The sequence below is a fragment of the Odontesthes bonariensis genome, chromosome 17, assembly GCF_027942865.1.
Source record: "Odontesthes bonariensis isolate fOdoBon6 chromosome 17, fOdoBon6.hap1, whole genome shotgun sequence".
NCBI lineage: Eukaryota > Metazoa > Chordata > Actinopteri > Atheriniformes > Atherinopsidae > Odontesthes > Odontesthes bonariensis.
The window spans coordinates 21,979,719-22,001,956 of record NC_134522.1 but is presented as its reverse complement, the minus strand read 5'-3'; the positions used below and the strand labels follow the sequence as shown (position 1 = coordinate 22,001,956).

The 22,238-nt window shown below is 42.7% G+C and overlaps 1 protein-coding gene across 1 annotated transcript in view; it reads right to left on the bottom strand.

Moving 5' to 3' along the window:
• The window catches only part of plekhh1 (pleckstrin homology domain containing, family H (with MyTH4 domain) member 1), a 39,394-nt gene that overhangs the window by 5,646 nt on the left and 11,510 nt on the right, over positions 1-22,238 (bottom strand). The window contains exons 3-25 of the mRNA XM_075448093.1: positions 15,344-15,406; positions 14,292-14,441; positions 14,114-14,197; positions 13,741-13,822; positions 12,748-12,930; positions 11,698-12,437; positions 11,326-11,404; positions 10,194-10,285; positions 9,940-10,087; positions 9,285-9,421; positions 9,008-9,118; positions 8,718-8,804; positions 8,204-8,362; positions 7,115-7,195; positions 6,643-6,822; positions 6,442-6,553; positions 5,103-5,215; positions 3,993-4,169; positions 3,806-3,903; positions 3,534-3,711; positions 3,144-3,299; positions 2,554-2,651; positions 1,691-1,832 (exon numbers count right to left, since the gene is read on the bottom strand). Of these exons, the coding sequence (XP_075304208.1) occupies positions 1,691-1,832; positions 2,554-2,651; positions 3,144-3,299; positions 3,534-3,711; positions 3,806-3,903; positions 3,993-4,169; positions 5,103-5,215; positions 6,442-6,553; positions 6,643-6,822; positions 7,115-7,195; positions 8,204-8,362; positions 8,718-8,804; positions 9,008-9,118; positions 9,285-9,421; positions 9,940-10,087; positions 10,194-10,285; positions 11,326-11,404; positions 11,698-12,437; positions 12,748-12,930; positions 13,741-13,822; positions 14,114-14,197; positions 14,292-14,441; positions 15,344-15,406 (3,450 nt within the window). The remainder of the gene's footprint in view (positions 1-1,690; positions 1,833-2,553; positions 2,652-3,143; positions 3,300-3,533; positions 3,712-3,805; positions 3,904-3,992; positions 4,170-5,102; positions 5,216-6,441; positions 6,554-6,642; positions 6,823-7,114; positions 7,196-8,203; positions 8,363-8,717; positions 8,805-9,007; positions 9,119-9,284; positions 9,422-9,939; positions 10,088-10,193; positions 10,286-11,325; positions 11,405-11,697; positions 12,438-12,747; positions 12,931-13,740; positions 13,823-14,113; positions 14,198-14,291; positions 14,442-15,343; positions 15,407-22,238) is intronic.

The window sequence follows — 22,238 nt, the reverse complement described above, 5'->3', positions numbered from 1 at the left end:
CTGGACTAATATGGTCGTATTTCCTGGTTCTAGTCAGGACTCGAGCAGCAGCGTTCTGGATGTACTGCAGCTGTCTTACAGCCCGTTTAGAGAGCCCAGTGAGCAGGCCGTTACAGTAGTCTAACCTGCTGGAGACAAACGCATGGATCAGTCTCTCTAAGTCTGGTTTAGACACTATTCCTTTGATTCTGGCAATGTTTTTTAGATGGTAAAAAGCTGCTGATGTTACAGATTTAATGTGGCTGTTAAAGTTCAGGTCTGAGTCCAATATTACCCCGAGATTTCTAACTTGATAGTTAGGTTTTAGAGAAAGAGTCTCATGTGACTGATAACACTTTCTCTTTGTTTCTGTGGGCCACAGACAATGATTTCAGTTTTGTCTGAGTTTAGCTGGAGGAAATTGTTTTGCATCCACACACTGATCTGTTCGATGCAGCGACACAGTGTATCTACAGGCCCGTGTTCTCCTGCCGTCAGTGACACGTAGATCTGAGTGTCATCTGCATAATTGTGGTAGGACACATTATAGCTGCGTATTAGCTGGCCTAGTGGAAGCATGTACAGATTGAACAATACGGGTCCCAGGATTGACCCCTGGGGAACCCCACAGGTCATAGCCATTTGGTCTGAGACACAGTTACCAATTTCAACAAAATATTTCCTGTCCTCCAGATAGGACTTGAACCAGTTTAAAGCACGACCAGAGATTCCCACCCAGTCTTCTAACCTCTGTAATAAGATCGCATGGTCAACTGTGTCAAAGGCAGCACTCAGGTCCAGCAGAACTAAGACTGTGACTCTACTTGCATCTGTGTTCAGGCGGATGTCATTTGTCACCTTGATCAGAGCTGTCTCAGTGCTGTGGTGGGGCCTAAAGCCTGATTGGAAAGTATCAAAAGCATTGTTAGACAGGAGAAAGTCACTAAGCTGTTGGTATACAACTTTTTCTAGGACTTTGCCTAAGAATGGCAGGTTTGATATGGGCCGATATATATAATAATATATATATTCATTGTAGCACGTAATAACAAAGAGTTCTTTAAGAGATAAAAGTATTTTTTTCAAGAAAAATGGGCTGAGATAGAGCACTTTCTGTGGAATGCCATCACAGAGGCGCATGTGCAACACAGTTTGTTTGGCAAAAATCAAGATCCTAAACAGAAAATAAGCCTGTAAACTAAACCGGTCGCCTGAAAGATGGAGGAAAATTGTTCGACATTCCAAGTAGATCGCAGCCCTGTGCCCAGATCAGAATAAGCTCAGAATAAGGCCAGTAAAATAGCAGACCGAGGTCCTGCAAGTCCAACACCCAGTAAAGTCTATAGAGTGCTTGTAGTGTCTTCTCAAAATGCAAAACTCTGATTCTGTGTCAGAAGACTCAACTCTCAAAACTACAAAGAGAACATGAATATAAACAAAAGTAACATTCTCAGTGATGTGTATCAGGCTACACAATTACCCACTTAGAAATATGACAGCAGCTCAGACAGTGGTTGGAACTGATTACACTGTTGGCTTGGGCGGTGTGGTTTAGATCAATAAATCCATCAGGGACAGCCTCAAAATGCCAGGATACTTTGTAAAGTAATACGTCTTTGAATATTGCTCACTGAAATTTTTCTAGTTCCTGTAGTTTAACAGGATGCAGGACTGTGGATGAGAACTCAAGACGGATGTAGTCTTTACAGACCTGCGCCATGAGGGCAGCCACCTCCAGAGCCAGCTCTTTGTTCACAGGGAAGTGGCCTTGCTGAACTTCATCATTCACCTGGTAGGCCAACAGGAGGCGCTCTCGCTCCGTCTCCCCTTTCACCTGAGATCTAAAACACAGCCTGCAGATGCAAAACAAGGAATTTGGTGGCGTATAAGTGCATAGGAATTTTGAAAATGCAGTATGTCGCAGTATGCAACGTTTAAAGACATGGTTGGTAATCCTGTTCAGAAACACATTTTGTAATACTGGGTGAAATGGTCCGTGTATCCTGAGAGAAATCTATACAAGATGTATTTAGAAAAAGGGACGAAAATAATCAGACCTCTGTGGCAGCTGCAGGACTGAGAAAAAGCTGACCAATCCCGCTGATCTCGGATTGGAGCGCCTGCAAAAAACCAATTAGATGCCTCTGCTTTCTGCTTACGCCCCCCTCTGTCGGCTCCCTGCTCCGTGTGTGGGAGAAGTAGAGATTCACTGGTTGCGACAAGAGTCCGCAAACTGATGCACGAGGCGATTTTCTCGGGTAACACGTGTGGTGAAGGCGTAAGATTTGTATTGCAATACACAATAATACTCTAAATAAGACGTAAGATGAAATAGTGCATTACCTGTTGGTTTGACAGGCTCTATTGTTTTAAAAACTCTGTGAGGATGGATTTTTTTCCCCTTCTAAGATTAAAAAAATAAATAAAAAAAAATAAAACTACCAACAGGCGGTCCGTTTTTTTTTTGTTTGTTTTTTAAGTCTCTCTTTAAACATCTTTATGGAAACATAGTAAAAGATGCCACTGCTGTTGTGTGTGTGTGCATTCTTTAACTCTCACGCATAGAAATCATACCTGTTTTTGTAGGTTAACCGAACAATCCGTGTCCCCTCATTTTTCCCAGGATGCAACTCCTTTAGAGCCTGCTCCCACTTGGAAATGACATCGCAGATCTGGCAAAGCGGGTAAAAGTCAGTCTCGACTCACAAGTACAGATATTTTCTTTCCCCCTAATTACTTTTAACCAGCAGATGGCAGTAGCTAAGAGACACAAGTCACATTTACGTGACACTTTTAAAATTAATTGCTGTGTTAGTCCAACCAAAACAGGAAATCTCACTCGGATGATGGTGTAGAAAGTTAAATTAAGTTGCTCTCGTTCACATTATTTTCTGTCAGACGACTAAATATAGAGTTGTAACAATAGCTCGACTAAAATGTGCATGTTAGCAAGCCGAGGGATTTATTCAAAAACCGTTAGATAGTTAAAAGTTTCCCAAACCAAAATCAAAATGAAAGGCTACTTCTGGTATCACTCTGTCCCATACCCTCTAGTCTCTGAATGATCAAATAATTTGATTCGACACTCTACAAGTAACAAAAGCCTCAGTGATGTGCTATGGGGTTCCAAAACCCACACGTCCCTGAGTGACCCACGGCCCTACCTTGGCTGATGGCTGCAGGCAGTGCTCCAGGTCTTTGCCCGATGGATCGTCAGTGAAGAGGTCGAACCCCGTCAGCTGAGGCTTTCTCATGCCGATCCGCTGGTTCAGCGTGTTGAGGAACTCTTCCACAGTGGTGGAGCCATCAAAGCCCACCACCTACACGAGCAATCAAAGCACATGTCTGATCTGCTGGGGCTCAACGGTGTGCACACTGCGTGATGATGTAGTTGAAAAACTGTTTGCAGTTAAATAACATCAGCAGCAAACAAGAACATTGCACATGTGCTAATGCAAGATCCAACAAAAAAAAAGAAATGTGTATTAAAGATATTCAAGATGAAATTGTAAGGTCGGTGCAGCTTGAGAAAGAATCGTGTTATCATGCTTTACCTGGTAGGTGTTGTTCATGAAGTGAACTGGGATGCTGAAAGGCAGTGAATGGTGGTAGGGGTTCCTGAGCAGGATGGAAACAATCTCCATCCGTGAAGGTTTAGCTTCCCGCTCTCCATTTTGTAAAGTTCGCTCCAAAGATCTCTGACAGTATATCGCGTACTTCCCCACCTCAGTCCTGTGCGGCGAGGAAGACAGATGGAAATGTAAGCAGTCTCTAGAAAAATAGAGAAAATGGGAGTTTTTCTTATCATAAATCAGGCCTACTTCACCTGGGGTCAGCATTGTGCTGCAGGTACTGTCTCAGGTACCAGAGGAAATGCTGCTGAGGAAGGAACAACGCCACACAGAGAGACAGCAGCTGCCAACACTACAGCAAAGAGAGAAAATAACTCTTAGCCAACCCTTTACGGACAAACTCTTTTCAGTAGTTCTGTTCATTCTGTGCATCTCGCCGACCTGCGTGATGGAGTAATTGTGAGGCGTCCGGCGATTGGTCTGTTTGATCAGCTGGCAATATATTTCATTCTGCAGCTCCGGGTGGGTCAGGCACACTTGCAAAGCATTTTGAGCCAGAGAGGTGTGATAATCCACGGATGGCGACTCCACCAGAACATTGATGAAGAGCTGACAGGACTGCAGGGAGGAAACATTTATCACTGTCTGATAATTAATGCCACTAAGCTACCAGCAGGTGGAGCTAAAGACACATTAGGAAACGCAAATCTGTTTTGACAGCAGTACATTTACAATGTAACTTAAAGCAGTGGAATAAATACAACACTGGGTGATTTTAACAGACAGGTGAGGAATGATATACGAGCTTCATTATTTGGTTCTCACTCTTTGGGCCAGTTAAAGACAAAGCGACCAGTCAGTCTCATTATTACTTCAAAGACATGAAGTAGGGCATGAACTTGAAAAGCGTGTCAACCCCATTCAGTCCGTTTCATTGTCTGTACGTTTGGGACAGTTTTTAAGGATGGCTGGTCAAAGAAAGACCCGATCCATTCAGCCTTCAATGCAGCAGACCCACTGGAGTTCAGGGAGGGGGCTTCTGGGGAGGCACGTTGAGGGTTAGAGAGCTGAAAAGAAAAAGGAACTGCCATCTTCCTACAAGGTCCCCGTTCTTCTCTGATCCCATTTTTTCCCCTTGCATCCTGTGTCTTTCATATCCATTGCTGTCACTCTCTGAAGGCCCTGACCTCCCATGACTCCTCTTAAAGGAGGGTTTCTCTCACACTGGCAGTAAACCACAGAACAGTTAGCCTCAATAAGAGCCGATAATTAAGGCCATTATCTCTCTGCCACACTTTTGATGAGCTGGGCCCCTCAGCCTTGAGCCTTTGATCTATTTTAGAGGCATGAGGGGATGAAGGCCAAAGAGAAAACGGGGCTACAGTGGGAATAAACTGGAAGAGGATGGATGATTCCTTGAACAGACCCTAAAAGAGAGGCAGGCAGAACAGCAGAGATGGATTCAGAGAAGAGGATGAAAGGAAAGGGAAGAATAAAAATGAAGTGGGGTGGAACAAAAGAAACAGAAGGGTCAGGGGTGAAGAGAGGGACCTTGAAAAGCTTGAGAGCTTCGGTCTGCAGAGCTTCAGATGGCAGAGTGGTGAGAGGCGTGCGCAGACCCTCCTTACAGAAGCTCAAGGCCTCACTCCTCCACAACACAGACTCTGGGAAAACAGAGAGGAACATGCACACATATATATTTAAACCCACACAAATAAGTCCACAGACAGACAAACAAAAGATCCAGTTTCAAAGCTGTAGTGACCTTAACAGCTGAAATTCACAGTGCTCTGAAGTCGTAAACAGTGTCTGCAATGTTGAGTCGCCCTGCCATATAAAATGAATCAAAATAACACACAGCATGCTACAGATTTTTTTACTAAGTATTCCAAATCTGTCTGCAGTGTTTACTACAAAGAATAAAAAAAAAAAAACAGTACAAAAAATGTTTGAAAATGCTTGAGAAGTTCACAACTTTTACAGCACAGTTTTGCTCTCTGTAGTAATAAGGAAAGCTAAGAAAAAGTTCTCATCAATACAAAACAACTTGAGGTTCAATGATTCAGAAACCATATCTGTGACTCCTCCCTCAAAAAAAAAAAAAAGAAGCTACCTTAATCATTAGATCTCATCCATCTTTTAAGTCTACAAGTTTGGCTGTTGTTTAACACTGTGAAAGGATCAGGATGCAAAAACTTTCTAAAATCAGAAATTATTTTGAAGGATCGACTTCCACGCCACATGTTAAAATACTTTAAATAACCCGAAGAAACGGAGGGGAGATCTTCCACAGAAACAACACAGTCTGGTAAAGGAAGAGGAAAAAAAAAAAAAAGCTAAATGTGCCCTCAGTGGGATGCCCAGTGCAACTTCCCCTGCTAAGTCCAACGTAATGACACGTCCAGCTGCAGTGTCGGCATCGAGCGGCCGGAACAGGCTGCAGGTTGGAGGACTGCACGGCAGAATTACTAAAACAAAGACAGTGGGCGTGGAAAATCTATATTGGACTGAGGGTGAATAGACCAGTAAAAGCTTGAAATCTTTGGCTGCACTAGATTATCTCATAGGTTTCCATAGGGCTGTTTAAAAAAGAAAGAAAGAAAAGAAAACAGAAAATATACCACAATCCATCTGTATATCTGAGCTCTGTATTTAATGTCTTCTAATAGATCAGGCTTGTCATATTCCCCTTTGATCCAAAACAAATGGACAGGGGTTTGAAAGGATGGAAATGTAATTGTGGCTTTACTTTATAGTTGGCTCATAAGCCAAAATGCCTTCTAAAAATTAAAAAAAAAAAAAAAACCTTGCAAAAGTTTAAACAAAAAATTAGTTGGGACTTTTTCAGTTACAGCTGTGGCGTCTTTATTGTGAAACAGATGTTTCTCACCTGGGTCTCCCTCTGCATCGAGGAGTTTACCAATGAGCTGCTCGTACTGCGTTCCTACTTTGAATGTTGCGCTGCTACCAGCTGCCACGGTCAGGTGATACAACCACGTGTCCTTTGCAAAATTGAATATACAAGTCGTTATAGAAACAGAGAAAAACATATTCGAGTTCAATACTTGCCGAGACATTTCTTGTTCAATACCTTTTCCTGCTTGGTACCGATGAGCAGGTAAGTAGGACTCTGGTCTCTTGGTTGGACCACTAAGGTGCAGTGGGAGGAGAGGAAACCTCGACTGCCCGCCTCGTAGTCCTCATCCGAATCGCAGGAGCGATCGACCTCCTGCACCGATGCCTTGCGCATCTGCAGCTGACCCAGAGGCAGCTGAGACGGGGAGAAATTCAGAAACTGGTAGAAGTGTATGGTTTTAAAGTCACTATAAATGAAGGAATCAAGTGCGCTTAAGTGAGGAAACGTTAACTTTTTTCCTCTGTAAGAAACAAACATGTACTTGCTTCAGTTGCAGATTGTATACATGGTTAATGCAGCTGCTGAGGAACGTAAATGTGCAAAGCCTTTTCCAGTTCAATCTTTTACTCCTTTTAAACAAAAGATCACAATCGGAGCAGACATCCTGAGGGGGGAAATCGGGAGGAGAGAGAACCGTCTTACAAACCTTGTCTTCCTGGTTGCGATAGTAGTAGAACGTTTTTCCAACCAAAGAACACCACACCAGTTTTGAGTGGCCATGTTTGACCTGCAAAAGAAAAACAACCGCATAGAGCACACGAGAAAAGTTCAAACACCAATTATCAAAGCAGCTGTAATAGAAAATAGATGTATATACATTTTCTTTTGCATTCTATTGCAAATTAGAATAATAACAGTTTTTTTTTTTTTTAAATAAATAACTTTACAGGCGTTTATCAGAGATTTTCTACATCTGAGCAGCAGATGTCCCAACTGTGGGCAGGCACGATCACTTAAGATCAACTTTCTAGGTTGAAAGCAAAGAGACGACTAATTCCTGACAAATGAAAACAGTCCATCCACACATCGACTCCCCAACTACAGTCAACTTAAACCGGGAATGCAGCTGGAGATGATATTTACACATCACTTTCTGATAAGGATTTCTCTCAGAGTTGCAGAAATATGAACGGAACGATGATGTCACTAGAGGACGCATTCCAGACGAAGCCGGCTGCGCATCCATCAGAAGGGGTCGCCAAGGTTGACGGCGCTCTGAGAGGCAGAACCATCAACATCATGTCTGAACTATCCTCATGTCACCAGCACAAGATCAAAGCTGGCTGGCAGAAAGGGTTTTGGGTTGTTGGTGAGAAAACGTGAGCTCAGTCATCTCAGCATGAGGCTGTCAGTCATCTGTCAGGGACCCGTCACGCACACCCGTTAGAAGTGTCAGTTTCCACAGCAGGCGGGCCTCTGGCGGCTGACTGCGTGGTATTAATGGGGAAATGAGCTCTCAAACATTCCGGCAGCTCGGATTTTGTGGCCGTGTCTGAGCGTGAAGGTTTTCAAGAGTCTGTCTTAAGAGGGATCTGTCAGCAGCTCCACCACCTCAGTGAGAAAGCCTCTGTATCTTATAGTATATCTGCCTGAAAAGTTATATTAGGGTTGGGAATTGGCCATTTCTGGCAACAACATGCAAACCCGGCCTATCTATCTCTCTTATATAACTGTAAGATGGCATGGCAAGGTAGAGTTTAACGATGAGTTAAAATGATAAACGATGACTTCTGACCTTTGTAAGCCAGCCTCTCACTGTGGGCTTTCCCGTCGTCTCCACGGTGACCGGGCTGCTGGCTTGGACTTTGAGTATGTTCTGCAGAACTCTGATCCACTCCTCCAGGATGTTGGGTGAATCGGCGGTCAGATAGAAGGTCTTCTTCTCTGTAATTAACTGAAAGTGAGAAACAAAGAAAAAAAAAATTTAAAAAAATTCTAAAACAACCTGGCTGAGATAGCATCGCCGTGTCAGACGAGATCAGAATCAGCTTCATAAGAGCCAGGAAAACATTCCTGTTGTCATCTTAAGCTGCTTTTCTGGTATGCTGTAGTAGCCGCTACTCCAGCCTAAATTAGGCTTGCTAAGTGTGCGAGTTAAGATCCACATGTCCAACTAAAACTGTCCTTATGTTATTTATTCATTCAGCCATTCATTACAAACATTGGATCTTCACAGAGAGTTCCTAGACTTTTAACACCATCTTGGATGTCCTGTATAAACATTTAAGACACGTCGTGTTCCCACTCACTTGAAACGTCTGTGCTCCCTCTCCACGTGCTATACAGCAAGATGAGTTCAGCTCAATCTGACCCTGCGGTTTCCTGATCACGTCACTCTGAAAAACACACAAATCGGAACTTAAAATTGTACAACTGCATTGACTGTAAACTCAAAAATGAACATAGATGGTACGTGTGCCTCGACTCCTGTCATCCACATAAACACTACGGAAACTTAGAAATATTCCAGCAATGTTTTCTGCGGAGATAGCAAGACCTTAGAAGGAAGCACACAGGCTGGAAAGCAAGATGAACTCACGGGAGATTTGTAGTAGAGGATCTCTTTATTCCTCAGGATGAACCAGCGACGTTTCCAGGCTTTTACCTGACTCCCCATCTTCAGCAGGTAGCCAGACTTCTCCAGCGTCTCCTTTAAGACAACCAGAACAAGAACAATTTCAACACATCTCACCTAATTCCAAGGATTGGATCCAACATGGTTTGACATAAATCCTCCCTGCTGGCCTCTTGATTGTAGAATACCAAAGTAAAGAAGACAGCAAAGGGCTTTGCTGAGTAAAGAGGGCTCTACTCACAGGCCCAGCGCTCTCACAGGAGTAGGAGGAGGTGCGTTGGACTTTATGTTCCGGTTCAGAGTAGTCACTGTCCAGGGAGTAGGCGTCAGGAGGAATGGCATAATCACTTTCTGAGCTGATGGAGGACATGGAAACACCTGTGGCACAAGAAGCAGTCGTAAGCCAGTCGAGCCAGTCTTGCTAAAAAGCTGTCGAGGCACTCTTTCTTAGCTGCCTGCAATCGAGCCACGCTTGGTTATTTTGTTGCTTACATATTGGCACTAACAGTAAAGTCCTCTTCACACAAGAAAAGTCTTGGAAAGCTTTAGTCATACATACAGTCCAAACTGAGATGGATCCGCTCCACATCAAAGATATGTTCATGAGAGCATAACCCAGACTTGTGGAATCAGGCGAGTGCCAGGCAGCATTGTTCGTAAAAATCAGTGCGTTCAACAAAACTGGCTCTCCCTTACTTACACACACACACACACACACACACACACACACACACACTCCAAATGCAAGTAAAAGTGTTAAGACCTTCCTTCTGACGGAGTCTGGTCTTAACCCTTTTACTTACATTCAGGGAAATGTTGCCCATCGATTACAACTGATCTACAAGTCAGTTTATGCTAATAACATGAATGTTTTCACAGTGCCCTTTAATCTTCACCTCTCTTGACAGCACGTGGGCTCCCGGGAACGCTGCCTTTCTTGTCGGGGCTCAGGATGGACGTACGTAAACTGGCCAGAGAGCTGCTGTCGTCCTCCGAGCCAGAGTCATCATCTGGCAGAGGCACGCTGCTGATTTGAGTGGCTTTCTAGAAACATACGCAGTAACCATGAAAACGACTTGAACTTGAAGAGTGCAGTGCACACCTTATGTGAAAAACTGGGAAAGTACAGATAAGGTAACATTTAACTCACCCCTTTCAGTGTGGTATACACAGGTACATTAATGTTCTTATAGATCAACTGCGTGAACGGACCCGTTGCGGGATATTGGGGTAAGTTTGACCCTGCAACATAGCAATTATTTATGTTAAAGGCAAATTACATGGTAAGAATGACCAACACAGCGCAGAGCATTTCCAACTTAACATGAGATTATGAGGCAAACAGCAACCAGTATGGCCACAAGTGACAAAAAGAGGAAAAAGTGGATGAACCGAGAAGAATAATGATGCTGGATTGAAAATGAGAGAAAAAGTAATCAATGTCCACAGAAAAAAAAATAAATAAATAAAAATAAAAACTTGAAAAGACCTTCAGAAAGCCTAATGAGACCACTTAAAAATATAACCAGAAAGTCTGGCACCTCAGGAGCAAAATGTAAAGAAATGAGGGGTGGCTAAAATATTTCAAACTATTTTTGTTGTTAATTAGTCTAAAGGCAAAACATTTATTAGTTTTGTAGAGATGACTGCTCTTCTGGAATAGATGCACCTTAAGGCAAAGACATGTCAGGAAGGAGAATAAGCTGAGCAAGCTAAAAACGTATTCCACCACAGCAATTTGGCAGTCAGAATTCCGATAGTCAAAGATCTGTCAGACCTCACTGTCTGCATCCTGACAAAATGGAAGATGTCGGCACAGACAACAGAGCAGTAATTACACCCGGACCCCGTCCCTTCATCGTAGCCGATTAAAAAGCAGCCTTCACTCATGCTCCCCCCCCCCCCCCCCCCCCTAACTCCCTTCCATTATATTCCATGGCTCTTAAAAGAAACAGGAGGGGGAGGCTGAAAGCCTCCTGAAGAGGAGCCCACACCTGCACAGGTGTGTGGAGCCTCAGGCCGGAGGAAGTGACATCAAAAGCAGCAATGACAGATCCAAACAGGCCACACTCACCCCCCCCACAGCAGCTTAAGCATCAGTTAAATGACATGCTTCTTCACAGAAGAACCGGCTGTTCTCCCACACAACAAACAACACCAACCAGGCTACACACACACACACACACACACACATACTTTACAAAAAGAAAATAAGTATGGGTTTTATTCTTTGCTGTAACATCGATGCAAGGATGAATGAGCGGATGATTCTCGTGTCTCACCTCGTCCGGGACCCTTCGCTCCAGTGCTGGCCTCTGATACTCTCATTCCTGACTTAGCCACAGCATAGATCCGACTTTCCTGCAGAGACCAATGCAATCAGAAATATTCCAGAAATTGATCAAAGTAATTGCTTGCAATTTTGACTTTGAATGTATAGATAAATGAATTAACAGCTCCTCGATATTTAACAAATTAACTTGTGTGTTTAATCTAAAAACAACTATTGATAACTTTATTGTGAGATCTATGTCCAACTACTTCTAGTCTGAGACCAGTAACTATTTCACTTTAAAATACATAAACGACTGCTAATGCTTGCAATGGTTTATCCCTTTCTGAAATAATACAGGAACCACGCAGGTCTGCTATACCCATGAGGGGAATCGATGCAAAGGAGGAGTTGGCGGCTTGAGAACTTCTGGATCCAACTGCTCCAGTTCTTCTGCAAGTCCCACAAAGGAGACCCCATCCCTTGACAGCTCCTCCGACTGTGGCCCCTCCACAACTCCGTCCATGTTGTCCGGGAGCCCGTCATCAATGTCTGTTTCTTCCACAAGCTGAGAGAAAGGCGAGGTGGTAGTGCCTGTGCTCTTCAGAGTAGAGGAAGCGGAGGAGGGCGTCATGATGTCTATGTTAACGTTGAGGTGGTGGAGTCTGTCCAGGCTGGGCTGTGGCTGGCTGTAATGTTTCTTGACCAGCTGGATGCTGTCCCTGGGGGTAAGCGGAGTCCGTACTTTAGGCAACGTCATGCTGGTGCCCGATTGGTGAGCTAGAGGCTTGGGAGGATTGGGAAAGGGGTTGTTGGTGGAGGGGGAGCGGGATAGGAGTGGGCTTTTGGGTGTTATTCTGATGGTCAACTCTGGAGAGCTTGGGCCATGCGCAGTCTCATAAGCAGAGGATGAAGATGAAGAAGATGAGGATGAGTGAAGGCACTGAGAGCGAAACTTGCTGTTGAGCTCATCGGAGGAGTTGTCTCTGTCAGAGCACTCTGCCTGGCTCTCGGGACCCATGGAGCTGCTGGGACCCTCCCTGATCCGACTATAGGCGTCATGGGTTCCAAGGTTTCCGAGGCAGAGTCCTTTTCTGATCAGCTCAGGAGTCTTTTTCACATCTGAGGAGAATGAATTTACAGTGATTACATCTGTGAAAGCCTGCACCTAATGGACAAAACAGAAATAATCACTAAAATTCTACAGTATGAGCTCATAATGGAAGTTTTAGGTATTTGGAACATACTAAAAAATCCATTGCATTGTTTTCTCATAGAAGAAGTTCAAAGCTTTAGGTGCTTAAACAGCTGTTAATCAGCTTCTCGTTCGCTCCATTGGGACCGGTCCCGTCTTGTCACGTGATCAACCTAGCTTGCATTGCTGCAAAAGCTTCCAGCTTCCCACCCCAGAATAGAATTAAGTGGGACACACCTGTTGGCAGGATCTTAATATTAGAGGCGGCCCCACGGAGACCTGTCTGTCTCCAGCTGTCATCTTGGGCAGGTGGCGTGCCAGGACAGCTGGGGGGAAACAGCGGGCTGCTGGGCACCAGGTGGGTATCCATCACAGGGGAAGTGGCAGGAGTTCCACAGGATGCCGATTTCTCGAAGAGAGCTGGAAAACAAAGACAACCCCAGTAACCCATGTTTTCTTTGAACCGAAGCCAGAGGAATACATTGATATAATTTACTACTAGTAACAGAACAGTCGAGTAGGACTAAGACTAATTCAAATACATATATTTCTGATACTTAAAGCAAAAAACAGAGGAAGGCATAACGAAGAAGTCAGTTGCTGATAGTGAACATAGTGTGAAATGGAAAAAAATTGACTGCCGATCCATCAGACAATGCTCAGGCATTGCCCTGAGACACTGTATGAAGTGAAAAATCTTTTATTCTAGCAGCTGCCATCTTCAGTCTAAGAGCATTAGTCATGCTCATAAAACACAGTATATGAACGTAAACAGACAACAGGAGGATGAGGGGACGGCCATAACAGAGAGACGGAAATCGCTTCATTGTTGTCCCCAACAACAGGTATGCTCACTGATTGTGCATTTCAGCTGAGAATCTTTATAGTCATACAATAACAAGCATCATGGGCCTAAATATAGGCAGAGAAATGACCTCAGGACAGTTCCGTTAATTAGCCATGTGGAGTGAATCCCTGGAATGTTTCTGCACTGCAGAAAAACACACCAATCTTGTGAAACAAAGGATTTAAAAAAAAAATTAAAAAATTAAAAAAAAATTTAAAAAAAATCTCATCCATCATTTGAATCGTATATTCATGCGAAAATAGCACAAAGACGAGACATGTTCAAAATGATGTCAGCGACACATTTTTAAAAAGTTTCCAGATAACTAGATATCATTTTAAGGTTTCAAGTGACGCATTCTAAACACACGGAGCAGCACTCACACTGTAGTTTGTCTTGCAGCACCATGATCTGTTCTGTCTGCTTTAGGTTAGCCATCTTCAGCTGCTGGTTCTCCAGTTCCATCTGGAAGTGCAAGGTAACATTTTGATCAACTCGCTGTTCGGAAAGCACTTACTAGATACTTAATATTTGACAGATACTGTCACAGTTCTGAAGCTTAGTTTGAGAGATACAAAGGTTGTCAGTAGATGTGAATTCATCAATCCTCAGGCCGCTTGCAAAAAAACCCAAAAACGCATGAAAACTCAATAGAGCTGGAAATTTGACTTTTTTTTTTATCCTTAACGTTTCTTGCTCCCACAGATAATGTTTCTTACTGCAATGAGAGATGTACCTGTGCATGTCTCAGCTTACCTCTTTAAGCTTGAAGGTGACCCAGTCTTTAATTTTGGCAGCCTTCTCCTCGATGATCTTTGCCTCTTGCGCTCTGACCGAGATCTGTAAACAAAAAAGTAGCTTTCATGAAATCCAACATATACTTCGTGCACATAAATGGGCATTTCTCTTCTTTATCTGATGCTTCTGCACGTACCTGTTTTTCCAGCTGCGTCTCTAATCTCATTATTGCGGCATCTTTTTCTTGAACCTGATTGGTCAGGTCTTGATACTTCCTGCACAACGAGCTCTCCGATTCACTGGTTTGTACGTTTGCAGACTTTAGCTTTTCTTCCATGACGTGGATCTGAAATACATAATTAGAGGAGTGAATTCCCAAGCCAGGACTAAAGACAGCTCAAATCTGCACGGTTCATTTAGTTCTGACAGGCACCAGACTAAGCCAAGAGGAAAACACCGAGGATAACATTTGCTAGCTCTGCTCGGAAGTGCTTTCTAAGCCCTTAGGTATGTCGTGTTTTTAAAGAGAGGGCAACATTAAATTACCACCTACAGAAAACACCTGGAACAGCCAGTAATGACGGCAAATTGGTGATTAAAACTGACAGCAAGAGAGACAGAGTGTGTGCGATATGTACGAGGTCTCTAATCCTCAAACCACCGTTTCTTTTGTTAAGTCTGCTTTTGATTTTATAAATCCCACACTCAGGATTTCTTCATACACCACTCAGTGCTCATTTGTCTTAGACCATGTGTTTTTCAGAGCCTTCAACTATCCTCTTAGTGCAACTAAATACAACTCATTGCATTTCATTCGGAGACAAAGTAAACAAGTTGTTGTGAAAGTTGATGCGTGGTCCTCAGCCAAAGTTTAATCAGGGATTGGGGAAAAAAAAAACATGTTTAGGTTTCAAATGATTGAAAACTATTATCACCGCCTTTACAAATGTTACTGTGATGTCAAGTTGGTTGCTTTTGCAAGTAATAAAATTGTTCTGCAAAGATCTAGACAAACTTTATTGGGGAATCAGTGTAGACATTTTACCAACCCCACTGGTTTTGATCACGTCAATCACTCTGTTGATAAACTGGCTAGCATCCCATATTTGGACAAAGAAAAACCTGCATGCAGGATCTTCTTTAGGTGCAATGCTGCCACCACTTCAGACCCACATTAGATATCGCTGAATGTTCCAGAACCATTCAGATTTATAATCTGCGTCAAACGATTGAAGGGTTCCCTTCTACCTGTTTCTCAGCATTCTCGGCCCTCTGGTCAGCCTCCGTCACTCTCTGCTCCAGCTCCTGCATCTGGAATATATATACACAAGACAGGAGTCATGAAATTGGTTCCAACATGAGTGACTCGTCTCTGTGTGGAATGTCCAAGGAATAGGCAGGAAATAAGGGGTGAGTGCAGGAAAGCTCTCTGTTAAAGGAGTATTCTCTCCTCTTTGTATCCTGTAAAATACATATTTCCATTCAACTGAAATAGTTGAATGGAAATATGCATAAATATCACATACTGAATGCTGTACGCATAACTCCCTTTGAATTTGATCCCAGCAACACCTTTCAAAAAAGTTGGAACAGGAGCAGCCAAAGACTGAAAAAGTTGTCTGATCCTTAAAGAGATGGTGGAACATCTCACAACTAATTGGAATCATTGGCTACAGGCAAGCAGTGAATTAAATGAATTGTCAGGACTTCTGAAAATGAAAAAAAAACAACAAAAAAAAAACAGACATGATTCTATAGTAGACATCCTTAGATGAGCTCAGGAACGAACAATTCTGGAAACCATTGTTAGTGAAATTCTACCATTCAAAGAACGAGGTCTTCATGAGGAAGAATACTGGAAACACGAGCCAAAAAAATTAAATAATAGCCTACAAAGCCCAAATAGGTGTTTCTCCTTCAGGCTTTTATTGCCACTTGAATCTTTTGAAGCATGGACCTCACTATAGCAAAAACAATGTTCCTAATCAGTTGAGTTTCAGATTTACCGTACAGTAGTTGATAGATCACCTTTGTGGGATGAAGCCTTTTCATGTCCTTCTCTCTCTTTTTTTTTTTTTTTTTAAATTTCAACCATAAATGTCCATGTCCACCTGTGCATTTACTGTAGAAGTAAAAACTGCCATCTACCCATGTCATTTACCTGACTTCAACCTCATATCATCAATAATAAAATTTGCTCGTTTTCATCTTTATGTTTCATTGGACCTGCACCAAAGAAAAGTTCCCGCATCTTCGTTGAAAATCAATTTCGTCCAAACATCCACAGTCTGCTTCTCTATTAAAGCTGCGGTCGGCAACTTTTTTTTAGTCATATTAGCTTGAACTGTCATGGGATTCTGGAAGTAGAATATTAAATAGGCTGTTTAGGAAAAATAACGAAATCTGTAGCTTCCTCTGAAGCCTGTAATCATGCTTGCAAAAACCGAGCGCTCCCGGCTGTTTTTAACCAATCAAGTTAGGCTGGAGGAATCCTACCTGTCAATCACAGCTTGAGCACACGCTGCTGAGCGTGAGTCTGCCCCAGCTTGTGTGCGCTCACACTGGTGTGAACTCACGTGCACAACCTCGTCCACAGAGGGGGAGGGGTTTGGGGGGCGATTCGGAGCTTGTTAGAGGTTGGGGGAGGGACCTGAAAGTTGTATCAGTTCGAATTTTCCGACTTTAGACTCGCAATTTTGAAAACCTGCCGACTGCAGCTTTAACATCCTCCAAGAGAGATATAATTCCATTTTTTTTTTTTTTTGCCAGGAGTCTGATAAATCAGAACAACAGAGTCTACATACGGACATCCTGTAACCTGCTGTGATGAACAGTTTCATAGACCACCAAGCCAGAGGTCTGCCTGCACAAACACACACAGATCCATGCAGAAACATTTTATCCCTCATGATCACAACTGCCACTGAAAGACATTCACAAGATTAATGAGGGGAACTTAAGAAGAGCAGCTGTTCTGGGAAAAGGTTTCTGATTAAAATTTTTTTTAAATTTTTTTAAATCAGATCCAATTAAGAGTTACCCTCTGGAAAAAACAGATAACTGACTGTTTAATAAGGACTCTAAGCAGAAAGACATAAACACACTGAAGAAACCTCAGAGAGGCCCACAAAGGAGGCCGAACATCTTTCACGCTGCTTCTGCTGGTTAAACAGCAGGGTGGTAGAAGAATGCTGGAGTGTGTGTGCACAAGTTTGCGTCATCTTTTGTGCAAGCATGCATACTCATGCTTTCAAAGGCAAACACTGTCCATCATGCAAGTATGCACACATCTGCAAGGACCCTCTTAGCCAGCTGCTTGCTCTCTCATACACACACACGTATATACAGGAGAGTACGCACAAAACACCCCTAAATGCTTGCACAGCGCACGAGTTCAACACAGGACGGCCTTTCTTGTGAGTTCAGTGACCCAGCTGAAAGGAGAACAAACATACTAATGGATTCACTCTGTTTGAGAGAAGCATGTGAATTCCTCCCATAATTTCTGTTCCCTTTTGCCTTTGTCTCTTTTCCTTCTCATCACCTCCACAAAAGGCCGCCCCCTGATTCCCAGAATTCAAAACACTCACAACATTTGAACACTTTCCTGCAGCCAGATTAAAACTCACTCAAGCCAGAGTGTATCTGCGGAGGGAGGCGTGGGTGCAGACCCATGGTTAGTGGTTGGATGACTCCTCATCCCCAGGGGTCAAAAGCCTTCATCGTGAGTCAAAGGCTTCAGCAAGCCTCCGCCAGAAAAAGAGCAAACAGAACACATCCACCATTCGTGTATTTAAAAACAGAAGCAGCAAATGCTTAAGATGAATGAAGAAGTACCTCAGCGGTCACAAAGTCAGATAGATAATCAGAAGTTCAGATAAGAGGAGGTCATCATTGGAGTCTGAACAGCTGCCACGTCCTTTTTAGAAGTCAGAATGCGGTAGCTGGATATGAGATCAAAGTGCGAGCTAACCAACACAGTTCGTGCAAAACTGCAACAGAAGCCTGTGCAGAGAGGATACACGTGTACAGATCTAGGACGAGCGAAATAACATTTATTTTACTAAAACACAGTAGAGTAGCGGGGCTAAGATCAGAGCGGAAGATTTCCCACCCTCTCAAATTACCACCAAATTTGAAGGATTTGAATTACTGCTGCTGTGATCTTTGCAAGAAGGATTTGACACCGAAGTTCAGTTTGTTGAAGGACAAACTGTAGAGATGCCAGAACTGCTGCTGAAGCTTTGATCCAAATTAAGCAAGAAAATGAGTAAATTATGCAAAAGGAGAAGAGAATAACGCATTTGTATGTAGGAGTGCTTTATGCATGCTCTCTTCTTAACACCACCTGTCACATAAAACTATAAAACATGGAGTTGTTTTTTTTTTTGTTTTTTTCCCATATTTCTTACTGTTGTAATGATGAAAAATGAATGATTGTGCATCTAGATGGCTCATCTGAAGGCAACAATCCAACTCATGTGCCTTTGGAATATGTATAGACTGTGTAAGCTGGTGATAACATCAAAACTCAGTGTCCAGCGCCTGAGTGGCTGAGCAGGCGTGAGACAACCATGTCAGCTATCCAGCATCTGTTTGGTCCACAGTGCGGCACACTCGCCTCTGCTGCTAAGAAGGCTCAAAGTGGTTGAGATGGGGGGGGGGGTCATGTTTCCTAGCAGTTTTGTTCCCATAAAAAATAAATCTGCTGAAACAGTATATTTTTCTTTTCAGACAGAACCACTAAAATTAGCAATTTATTGAATTCAGCAAGGACCATCTGTGTAGCAGGGTCATGACACAAACCTTTCTCCAGTTAGAAGCTACAGTGCATGGGAGTCATATACCTGCCATAAGTAGTTAGTAGCCAACCAATCAGTTTAAGACCTTTTTTTTTTTTTCCCCTAATATCATTTTAAATGAATAGTCCTGTCAAATACTATAGAAATTATATAGAGACAAATACATTCTGATTAACTTGGAAAGCAGCTTTGAGATGGAGTAAAACTTTATTTCGAATTAGCAGAAATCACTTCTACCAGATTAATCAATCGACATGTGCCCAGTAGCAAAAAATATTGCATTTGAAAATGCCAGATTAGTGCCATCTCCAATTTAATTTTTTCAGTTTTATATCGAGGGAGGGAGGTCGATGTCCTTCTTTTCCTGAGTGGGGATTTTAGTTGAACTAAGCATCCAGAAAGGTGGAGATAAGATGAAAGATCATCTGTTCCCTGATCATCTGGGTCTAGAATCTGATCCCACAGACTGGATTTCAAGCCCAGATAAGCTTGATAATTTAAATATAAGTTTTTTTTCCAGGTTTCAGTGCTCAGAATCTGAAAATCTGGGGGTTAAAACTGTCTTGGTCTTGACTTCTCTGGGAACTCTGAACACAAAGAGAAAAAAAAAAAAAAAAACACCAATAGTGGAGAAAGTATCTGAATGGAGGAGTCATCCGGAATCGATTTCATTGTGAAATATCCGTTTACAACCTCTAAAGTTTAATCATTAGCCTTTACACACAGCTGATAGTTGGTCATTGTTCCAGTTTAATCAGTAAACCCCTTTTCAAACGGGAGATGACCACCATCCAAACACCACTTCCAGTGACCCACAACGGCCTCATGATTAAGCATCAGTAATAATCTACCAAATCCAATTTTTCCATGAAAACCCCATGGACATGGAGCAAAGTGTGTTGCCTTTTAAATCGGGAAGGCAAAATGACAGAAACTTACACGAGACCAACTCGCTTGTGTCCCCAAGACAGTTAAACACAGACCATAAACGGGCTACACAAACCCTTGAGACCAAACACAGACTTTAGCTATTCAACTAGTAAAAAGAAGGTAACCCAAAGAAAGGCTCCTTATGAAAACAAATGTTGATACACACCAGAGTGAATCTATATAATTCATAGCAGTGCTCCTCGAGCCATGTGAAGCTTATGGTAGAGATAAATCTAATAAGTCTAGGATTCAATTTGCCAAGTAAAGAAAGAAAACCTTGAAGTGGGAATACCATCCAATTTAGAAATTCCTCCGAATGAGGTATTCCTATATTCTGGGACGGCTCTGTAAAAAAAAAAAAAATAAATAAATAAATTGGATTCTCGTATCGGTCTGCTCTTCTATATTCTTCTGGAGAAGAATGTTTTGGCTTTCTCAGTCGGTTTCTGGTCAAAAAGGGTTTCTGAAGCTTTTAGAAGTCTTTATCCTTGAACCTCTCCCTTAAACTGATTAAAAATCATTTGTTAATGCGCCAACAGTGCAACTGTTTTTGGTCCAGACTGAAAAATCTCTCAGTAGTTGTTTTAATTCATGCCACGACAATTTGTTCTAATCAGGGAGATTAGAATTTATACACAAGCAGCCAGATAGCATTTGCGTTTGATTCAGACCGTTTTACAACAACTGGATGAATAATGCTGGCACACACTCTCACATTTATCCTCAGCGTTACAGGCCCTCTTGGTAGTCTATTTTAGAAAACACTTAATTCTCCTACTGCAGAGGCTCAGTCATAGCACTCCTTTGGTAGGGATTCAGCCAAAACACACATGAGACTGAACATAAACGACCGGCATCATGTTGAAAGATGAGGCAACTACAGCTACATTGTTATTAGGACTATAAAATACACGTATTACAGTCACAATATAGTGGTCTCCAGTGTGGGCATTGCACTAAAACCAAGTAGAAATAGGTGCAGCGATCCAAAACTTTAAGTTTGACTAATGTTATGTCCTTCCTGGGACATAATGTTATCATGAGAGGATCCATCTTGCAACAGTTTAAACTATGCCTTGGATAACGGAAGCTGCAAGCAGGTTTTAAGCTCAACGACAGTCAGAGGCTGCTCTTTGCTGCTTTAGCGGGAGTTGTATCAAAACTGGGGAGTGTTCCTTTACGGGCAGAAGAGCGAACACTGAAAGCTTTCCTCAGAAATAAAACGGATGATTTCACTTCTCTCCAAATCGGCTTAGACAAGAGTTTAATTCACCAATTAACCTGACTGCTCGTCTGTTTATCTGACAGGTTAACGTTTGCTCGATTAACAGTGGAAGTTCATCTTAATGTATGCACATCTGTATAGCCAGCTGTGTTCCATTTGCATTATCATATTGTTTCGAGCGTTGCAATGCAGGACCCAATCACAGCCTAGCTTTAGCTTTCAGACAGATGGCTATTTTTGACTCTTTGAATACTTTAGTATATGAAGGAGTTTGTGGTCGACTCCATGACTGCAAGGTGTCTTGGTCCTGTGGTTGTGAAACAAGCAAAAATGTGCTGCGTTGTTATGACCAAACATCTCCATTTTGGTGTTGCCTGTCCAAAGGACATTGTTCCAGAATTCTTGTGGTTTGTTCAGATGCAACATTGCAAACCCTAAGCCGTTCTGCCGCGTTTTCTTTTTAGAGAAAGGAGGCTCTCTCCTACTACCTCCTTCCAAACAAGCCATACTTGTTCTGTCATGAACGTTAACACCAACTGAAGCATTGCACTTTCTGACTTAGGGATGTTCGCCCGCTGAAATGTTCCAGGGATGATTGATAACCGTCTCTAATAGGGGGGAAATCATCAAATGACAAGATGCATCGAGATGCAGACGTGCAAGACCAAACTGACACACAAAATGTCAAAAAAATTTGATTTTCGTAAATGCTAACTGATAACGTATCGTTGAGGGAATACCAAAGGAGGAACCTGAAAAAGCAGAGGTAAAGCGCCTGGACAGTTCGACAGTATGCACAAGATGGATGAGTGAGAAATACAGCAGGCACCGTCTGTATGAAAAACTGATCACATGGAAAACCTTTGGCTTCTCTGAGGATAAACTAAAATGTTTTGGAAACACGACAAACATGAGCAACCCTTATTTCCCCCCCATCCCATCCCATCTCCAGCTGGGGAAGGATGGAAAAACACTGGGCTGTAGTTGATGACAACCAACAGACCACTGAGCAAGAGACATCAAAGCTTTATCCCACCTTGGAAAGGGCGAAGCGAATAACAAAACTATTGCAGCTTTGGATGCCAAGAATTTGCATCTGCGTTCAGTCTTAGAAACGGGGCTTTTGGGCTATGTTGCAAGCTTTGGAGTCAAGATACGGCGGGAAAGATATTTCATCGCCAAAGAG